This window comes from Thalia democratica, chromosome 2, assembly GCF_965202585.1.
Source record: "Thalia democratica chromosome 2, ktThaDemo2.hap1.1, whole genome shotgun sequence".
Lineage (NCBI taxonomy): Eukaryota > Metazoa > Chordata > Thaliacea > Salpida > Salpidae > Thalia > Thalia democratica.
Window position 1 is genome coordinate 25,642,999 of NC_139166.1, and position 9,351 is coordinate 25,652,349.

Genomic DNA, 9,351 nt, shown 5'->3' on the forward strand with positions numbered 1-9,351 from the left:
AAATAATTTAGTTTAAACTTTATAATTTACAAAAACATCCTTTTTGGGTTAAACTTTTCTTTATTAGGTGTCAATGTTTGTTGATAACTATGGAAAATAATTTGAATAGTAGAAGAAGTCTTTTTATGCATATACCTTAACTCATTTTTCCTGTTTACTGTTAAAATTTTATCAAATAATATTAAAATTAAAGGAATTTAACAAACTGAAAAACATACAATAGTATACAATAGTTCTTCAAAAAAGATAAATGTGATCAATTTATTTAAATCTAAATACCATAAAAGATTTATGTTGCCAAATACTGTTAGAGAATGGTATTAATGAAAAATACAGCCTTTTTGTGAAAGTACTGCTTATTAATTTTTTAAATTGTGGTTGTTTTAAAAAAAAGATGATTTCAAGTAAGTTTCACTTTAAAAGTAGAACTTGACAAAAATAAACACACTAATTTATACTCTATTTTATAAAAGTTGAATTGATCAAAAAAAAATCATTTTTTTTAGTAAATGATAATACTTGGAGTAGAAATCATCTATATGTAGTTGAATTAAATATTTTACTAGTTGCACAATTTGTTTAGTTAAAAAGCATTTTACACAAGTATTTTTGTAAGTTTTTGTAAAGGTTTCTTTTTATCTTTATAAAGTAAGCTATGGAACAAAAGCAGATAAAAATTCACATATAGTATTTTTTGAAATATATTTTCAGTTTACTTTTAAACATAAATTAGATTAATGTTATATCTGATCTGCGTAGTTATTTATAACTATTTTATGTTAATTAATGATATATCACTTTTTAATTTCTTGTTTAAGCTGTTATTTTTGACTATGTTTAATAAAATTCAAAAATTCTAAAATAAACATATCTAAATAGCTACTAGTTAAACTTTAGATTATAAAAAAGTATAAAGATGAAAGATGGAAACAACTATGAAAGTTGCAGTGATGAACGGCTAGCAGAAATTGTTTTTACAGAAGGGGACCTTGGAGCTTTTAACAGGGAGTACTGGCATCCTGAACTCGGGAAGTACACAAAATTCAGGCATGAACGGGTATTGGAAAGCCTAACACAAGGTACTAGGCATCACCTGAAATGTAATTTTTCTGACATGCAGTTTAGTGAGGGTGATGATAACATGTGGTATAACTCGTATGACTGTACCCACCACCAAAAGAGTGAAGAAATGTATGCCATGTTTGTAGAAGAAGTTGGCAGACATGTCAAATATAACCTCTTGCCTGAGTTCAAATCTGTTGAAGATATGCAGTTTTTAAAATTACTAGTTTCCAGTTGGACAACTTTCAAAAAAACTATTTATGTATTTTCAGAGCTTTTCAAACATTTGACACTTTGGATTGAAGATGTTCCTGAAGATGAAAAACCGAAGGATGGAATTGAAAAGATTGGTTTGAATGCATTTAAAAATGGAATAGTTTTAGAAGAAAATACCTTCAAAAAATTGACATCAGTTCGAAAGAGTTTTACTGACCACCAGAGAAAAGGTATTGATGCTGCCAAAGAAACCATAAAGCTAGTTTCTAAAACTCTCCACGAAATTGACTGTCACAATAAAGTTTTTGGAGAAAATCAAATTGATTTAGTCAGTTATGGTTTTTTATGAGAAAACAAACTTAAAATGTATAAAAAAGGCCAGATTAAAAAAAGTATAAAAAACTCCTGCTATATTTTTGTTACATTTAAATAAGATTGAGTTAATTTATTTTAAACAGTTGAAAACTTTTGTTTGCTAGGTAATTTAATTAGTTTTATAGTTTTGATTTCTGTAGTAGTAATTTTAACAAAATTGTTTACTATGCAGCTAGGTTTACTTGAAAATAATGAAAATATTTTCAAAACCGTTTGTAGAATTTAAGTGTGAAAGCATATATTTACATTCCTGCTCCGAGTTAAATTTAAATTTTAAGTCAAATGCAGTTGTTATCAACTTTATCTTAAAAAACTGTGCAGAGTTGTTCAATAAAAAAATCACAGATAAAAATTTAGTGCACAATATAGTAAATATTTAAATTTAAACTTAATATTTATAAAAAGTACTTTTTTAATTAATTTTTTTTGAGATATTAATGTGTGTTGATAACCATGAAAAGTAAGTTTAATAACAAAACCAGAAGCTTCATTATGCATATCCTTAAGAATTTTTTTTTCCAGTTTAGTACACTGTCGAATGTAATAAAAATACATTTGTTAAATACATTTGTTTTTCAAAAAAGACAAATATTATTAATTTATTTAAATCGAATTACCAAAAAGCTTTAGGTATTTGGATAGATACTACAACTTTTTTGTGAAAGTACCTTTTAAAATTATGTTTGCTTTATTTAAAAAACTGATTTCAAGTTGGTTTCATTTTATAATGCGTACTTAACTATGAAATTACACATTAGTATACTTTTCATTTTAAAAACGTTATATTGATTTAAAAAAGTTAGTATTAAATAAATTCAGTTTTTTGTTGAAAGGTAATGCTGTGTATAGTGGTTATCTATGTGTAGTTAAATTGAGTAATTACTATACAATTTGTTTAGTTTGAAATAATTTTGTTAAAGTGTTTTTTTGTATATATGCTATACAAGCAAAGGCTAATAAAAAGTACACATACAGAATTTTTTAAAGTAACTTATATTGTGAACTGTGAAATTATGTTTCATACTCAATTGCTGTAAATAAACTTAATAACAGATTACTGCAAGTACTAAACTAAAAAATGAACATGGAGCATTTGTTTGAACAAGAAACTGAAGACAAAGGTCTTAAAGAAGATGAAATGTATCCACAAGCAGCGGTGATTGATAAAAAAGATTTATCTCAAGATGATGTACTTGATGACAACCCACCTCAAAAGAAGATGAAGTTTATTAACAAATCTGCAGTTATTTCAGAAGATCCTAGGTACCAAGGAAAAAAAGTAACTCTGAAAGAGATTGAAGATCAAACTGAAACGGTAAATTAGTTTGGTTATATTGATATATTGTTAGCTCCGTTCTTGGTATTATATGTAGCTAATTTGAAACAAAGAGTATTTATTAATTATTAAAATTAAGGCTACCCATAATCAAACAAAAGTTGTTTAAAACGTTTTGTTAAAGTTTTAATAAGAAATATATTTGACCTTAATCTAGTAGAGAGTTTTTTAAAAGGTAGGAATCAACTTTGTTTTATAACAAAAACTTTTTATTTTAATTTAAAGTTAAATAATATAAAAATTTTACTTCAAAATTACTTTATTTTACTCGGAAGTATTAGTATTTAGAAATATTTGTTTAGTTTTAGCTTTTTTAATCATACTCGTTTAATACTATTAAGTTTTATAAATATTCAGTAGCCAAAAAAACAAGCCTTTCAAGAAAATATCACTATATAATAAAAATTAGAGCATATTTTTTCAGTTTTTAAATTTTAAATTTGAAAATTTTTATATGCATGGTAATAAACCATAAAAAAGCCTTTTTTGTTTATAAAAAATTAATAAGATATTATTTTTTACTAAAAATTCCATGCAAACTTATAATATAAATTCTTTTATACCAATGAATTAAAAAAGTTAATAAGTTTTTACTGAAAATTTTTCAAATAAGAAAACAGTAAAAACTAGTTGTTTTAAAATTGTATTTACTAATAGGACGATGCTTGATTTACTGTTAATATTGCAGTATACAAAAATAAACTTGAATGTTGCAATGATTTTTTTATTTGTTTGATAAATATTTTTAATATCAAATAAGTTAGCTTCAAAAAGATAAAATTTACCCCAATATAAAGAGAAAATTTGTTACAAATTTTGTTCAAATTATTTATATTACATACTTAATACTTAAAAAAAAGTACAGTATTTTGTAACTAAGTATATTATACTATAATCAATTTGTTTAGATCCCTGACAGAGAGGACTTAGAAGAAGATGACATTGAGTCTGTTGAAGACAATGCAGATATAGAATCTCTTGATAATTCCAATGATGACTTTGATTCTAAAATTCAACTGTGTAAAAAGCATATGGAGCAAAGTATATATTTTATTTTTTTTATTAAATTAAATTCTATTCTTAGTTTTTGATTTTATTTGATTTATGTTTTAGAAGTTACCATAAAAGTTATAAGAATTTTTTATTTATCTGTAACACAATATAGCTGAAATAGAAGAGGATGAAGAAATTGATTCAGACGAATTCGGAGCAGACTTGAAAGAATTCAAAACTGCAAAGAAAGAAAAATCAGAATGTTGTAAGTGCTATAACTTAAAAAGAAGAAGTAAATATTTAAAAATTTTTGTATTGAACCTTTAAGTAAGTAAAGTTGAAGTCAGCAGACACTGATGGCTCAGTATCTGCAAGACCCGTTAACTCTAGTTCGTGTAGGAGATGCTTATTTTTTTATCTTAAACTCTTCTTCGGCGACGAAAATTTTACTTAGTATAGTATAGATAACAACTTAATAATTTTAAATGATAATTAGAACTAAAAACAACTGGTTATAACTTACAACAACAAAGTTTAATAATCAGTATTCAATAAAAAATGTTAGTTAAAAAGACATATTAAAATCTATAAAATTGCATAAAAAGTTAACGAAGCTAGAAAAATAACTTATTAATTTGGTACTTTCTTTTGATTTTTAAAGCAAAAAAGTTTAATAGCAGTCTATTCGCTTAACTGTAGATTCCAAATCCAATTCAAAGTAGAAGGATGTTGATACACTGTCATCAACTAGATTTCATCTGTAAACTGACGTTGCTAACGCTAAAAACACTGTATTTGTATCAAATATAGGTCGTTATGCAACCGTCATAACAGCTTTTTGAAATTCAAACTTTACAGTGCTTTTAAATAGATTATTTGTAAATATTGTTAACTCTTATTTACAAATCAGGGACTATTCGCCATTTCCAGCACAAAGTTTTAATTATAAGGTGAATATACCAAATAAAAGTAATATGTTTTGTTTCTAATTATTAACACTTCAACTCATTAATAGTGATATGAAAAGTTATTAACAAATTAAAGCTTAAAAAAAATCAGCTGATGATGACTACGAATCTGATGACAATCCGATGGATTTGCAAATGTCAGATGATTCAGATGAAGAAATAGATTCAGATGAGTTCGGAGAAGATGAAGATGAAGAGGAAGTTCAATTTAAAAAGAAAAAAGCATCCAGAAGTAGTAAGTGTTTTAGTTTGAAGCATTTGTTCACTTTTTTTTATTACTGAAATGTTTTTCAAATATATGGAAGCTAAAAACTATTAAAAAAATATTGTTTGCTAAAATTTTAAAGCTGGCTGCAGTTCTAAAGTCGCTTCTGGTTGGCTAATTTTTTACTTATTTTTATTTTAAATTTTAAGTAATTTTTTTTTCGATTCAACTTTTTATGTATTTTGGTAAGGTAGGTTAGGGATAAGGGTATAGGTGTTCTTAATTTTCTGCTATATCACACTACCCATTTGCATAATGTTATGAATGAAAAAATTTTCAAAACCTTACAACTGCAGCCGACCATAAATTTTGTGTTTATCTATTTATTTTACAATGATCTAACAGTATTTATTTTTAGATGCAAGTTATAATTTTTTAATTGTCAAGGAGAAATGATAAACTTAGTTATATAAATTTTCAACAACAAATATAACTTGTAATTATTTTTAAATGGTCTATAATTTTGAAACTTAAAGTGAGCAGTAAGTGCATTTTTGATCTTAGTAGTTCATTTCACATCAAGTATTAACATTTATAGAAAGCAATTTTTTACAATTTATGATTAAATTGTTTTTTTTTCACTTCAACAACATGTTTAGTTGAAGTTGAAATACATTTTTTGAATACATATATTTGTTAGTTAAGTTTTTTTTTTAAATTTAAACAAAATTAACTTCAATTACAAATGTTCTAAACTGGTTATATGTTTATTATGTCTCAAATTAATTTCGGCTGTTGTATGTTAATTTTTATTTTTGTAAAATTTAGATAAAACCATACTACTTTATAAAGTTAATAAACTTTATATATTAACTTCAATTTATAAAAAATAGACCAGAGAAAAAGTATCATGAACCAAAAGGCTGCAGAAAAATCATTAAAAAAATTTAGAATTAGACTTCAGCCAACCTTAACTGAAGCCAATATGATGCCCAGAGTTGGAAAATTTGAACAAATTGAAAACAGTTGCTTCACTGATAGCACATATATTGACTTAGGTGAAAAAGCTGACAAAATAAAAAGTTTATTACTAATGATACAAGCAAAAAGCTCTTCCAAAGGTAAGTTGTTTGTGATTAGTTAAAACTTAGTAAAACTTAAAACAAACCTTAGATTACAAAAATCAATGTTAAATTGTTATATTTAAATATTTTTTGTTAATATTTTCTGTTTTTTTAATTAAAACAGTCTTAAAACTTCTAAAAGTTACTGTATTTCAAATATTTTTGGATAGTTTATGTTCGGAGAAAATGTTATAAAATATATATTTATAGATATTTAACTTTTTTGTAATAAACACGTTTTTTGAAAGTGTTTTCAAGAAATAAAAGACTAAATATACCTTCAAAAAACTTCAAAAAAAAATTATTGGTTAACATTAAATTTATTACTTAAAAAAGTCTTATTTTTCGTCTAAAAACTTATTGAAAACTGTTTACACTGATCTTTGATAAAAATAAGTTCAGAATTAAATAAATAGCAATAAGAAAAACTTATCTCAATGTGGCAAAAAGTGTTCAAGTTTAATAAAAGAATATTTAAAAAACAGACACAGACCTCAGTAACGAATCTTCCATGGACAAAAGAGTGGTGCTGGTCAAGCAACATCGCGGCAAGTATTTGAAGTATTGGTACGATCGCACTAACGTTGGCGGGAAAAAGTCAAATTTTGGCGGGATGGAAAAGTCGACCAACGACCAGGTGGAAGAAATTCTAATGGATAGGGAACGGCTGATCAAAAGAACCCGAATGAAAAGATCCAAGTCGCACGTGATGTGTGAGTTTTTTTTATTGGAACCTGTTAGATTATTAGATTTAAAGAGTAAATTGGTGTTTAGGTCAATAAGTGTTCATTTTATTTCCTGTTGTGATAAAAAACTATAATTGTAGGTGAAAGCGACGAGCAGGATTCGGACGACGGTTTTTCGTCAAACGTCAACCCCGAAACTTTTGACGACGAAGATTTCTACGGCACCATGTTGAAAGAGGTTGGATGTTTTTCAGTGAAGAAATTTATAAAAAATAAAGCTCTAGAAACAGGCTGAGTTTTACTAACTGGAATTTTGATTACAAGTATTAAACCAAAGTTTCATTTTTTTGGTAAACCAAGTTATTTTCATTCTATAAATTTTGGTTTTGACTAAAAAAAAATGCTGATTTTGAAAAGCAAAAAGCTTAAAAAAAAAGAAAGATAATTTTTTTTTCCCCATTCAAACCTAGGTAACAATTAGAATATTTAATTCGCTCATTATTATCATCAGTATAACAAAATGCCTCTAATCTGCAGATCATCCAGGAAGCGAACCAGCCGCGCGACCTGATCAGCAACGACAAGTGCATACAGATGACCAGGGACTACCTGGCGAGGCAGGGGGGCAGGAAGCGGGCGAGGAAGGCGGAGTACGACAGGAGGGCGTCGAAGGGGAGGAGGCTGAGGTACGAGATCCACCCGAAGCTGGAGAACTTCATGGCGTGCACTTCGGTCACGTGGAGCGACGCGAGGAAGAACAAGTTCTTCAAAAACATTTTCGCTTAGATTTTATACCTGTTGTGATCCCGTTTGAAAGTATTTGTTTAGCCAATAGTTTTATGGAGAATTTAAAAAAATGTTTTAAAGAACTTTTTTTTCGATCACTTTTACATTTTACTTAACTTAGAATGTGTTTGTTGACCTAATAGTAATTGAAAAAATTTTATTGGTTTTAGACAATTTTAATACTTTAAATTTTTTAGGAAATTTTTATGTTTAATTTGTTAATAAAGTTTTGTATTAGTCAATTCACCTAATAAAAAATGTTATGAAATGTTATGATTAAAAATACCCTAGGCTACTTTCAATATTATATATATGTGGTTTTGGATTTTTGTGCATAGCTGCGGTTTTTTGTCCCTTATACAGCTAATTGTGAATTTATATTAAAGCAGAGTTGTTATAAATGAACGTTTTTCGCTCTTAATTTAGTCAAATCTAAATTTATGACGATGTAAGTAGAACCCATTAGTTTACGATATCTTGATTTATGGTAGATATTTCATGGTTGCTACTCAATCAGGTTAGATTGAAATTTTAAAGTAACTATAAAGTTAGTAGAGCTATTTAACATAAAAAATCTTTATATTTACTAAATTTTATACTTATTTTAACTATGATATGTTTTTTGATTACTTTTAATTCAATTGTTTAGCTAAATTCATTTTTTAGTATAATAGCTTGAATAACCAAGGTTGAATCTGGCTAGTTTCTAGATGACTTAAGCAGGTTTATTTTTTTAAAGATATAAACTTTTTATAACAGAGATGCCACAAAACCTGGAATCCTAGTAAATTGGAATTTGAAAATTAGGCTAAAAACCTGGAATTTAAAATATTTTTCAAAAAACCTGGAATTTTGGTCAAAAATCACTTAAAAAACCTGAAAAAAACTATTTTTTTTTATGTAAAGTAATAAAATTTTGACTTGTCTCCAAAAAATATATCATATAGAATAGATAAAAATATTTCTTCATCATAAATAATTTTTCAAATCAAAATACACATTTTAAGAAGCTTAACAGTATTTTTTCAATGTTGTTATTCTTCTTAACACATTTTTCAATTTTAAACTTAACTTAAAACTAAAAATATAACCAAAAACGTTTAATTTTAAAAACTTAAATTTTTTTTTCTTAAACCAGTGGCAAGCTTGTTATAACTTTAAATAGTTTAAGTTTGCTCGTATTTCTAAAAACTGTTTTTTAGATATAAAAGTTTAAATGAAGCCCTTACTTATTAATTTAGTAATTTCTACCGTGTCCGGATTAAAAAAAAATTAAAGATCCGGCCGGATCCTAAATGATTTAAATTTTGTGTAGTTTCAATAGAGAACAAACTTATAAAGTTTAATTATTTTAATACCATAAATTAGTAAAAATTTGTTTAATATAAATATTTTGTTAAAAAAAAACACAATGTTGCTGTCTAAATATTTTATTTGAACACTTGAAAAAGAATGTTGTAGAAATAAAAATATATACGAAGTCTTAGTTTAAATGTTAAATTTCAAGCTACTAATACGACTAAACTTGAATTTTGTACCTTGTATGATATAAAAGAAGTTAAATTATACAACGCCTTAAAAAATAAGTAGCTTTATTATT

The 9,351-nt window shown here is 26.0% G+C and overlaps 1 protein-coding gene across 1 annotated transcript; it reads left to right on the forward strand.

Annotated features, from left to right (window-relative positions):
* The first annotated feature begins 2,711 nt into the window (after positions 1 to 2,711).
* On the forward strand, positions 2,712 to 8,102 carry LOC145829687 (uncharacterized). Its single transcript, XM_082937544.1, has 8 exons — positions 2,712 to 2,968; positions 3,898 to 4,030; positions 4,155 to 4,247; positions 5,042 to 5,185; positions 6,049 to 6,276; positions 6,765 to 6,992; positions 7,106 to 7,203; positions 7,503 to 8,102. Exons 1-8 carry the CDS (start codon positions 2,732 to 2,734, stop codon positions 7,749 to 7,751), a joined length of 1,410 nt encoding a protein of 469 aa, XP_082793670.1. The 5' UTR covers positions 2,712 to 2,731; the 3' UTR covers positions 7,752 to 8,102.
* The last annotated feature ends 1,249 nt before the right edge of the window (positions 8,103 to 9,351 follow it).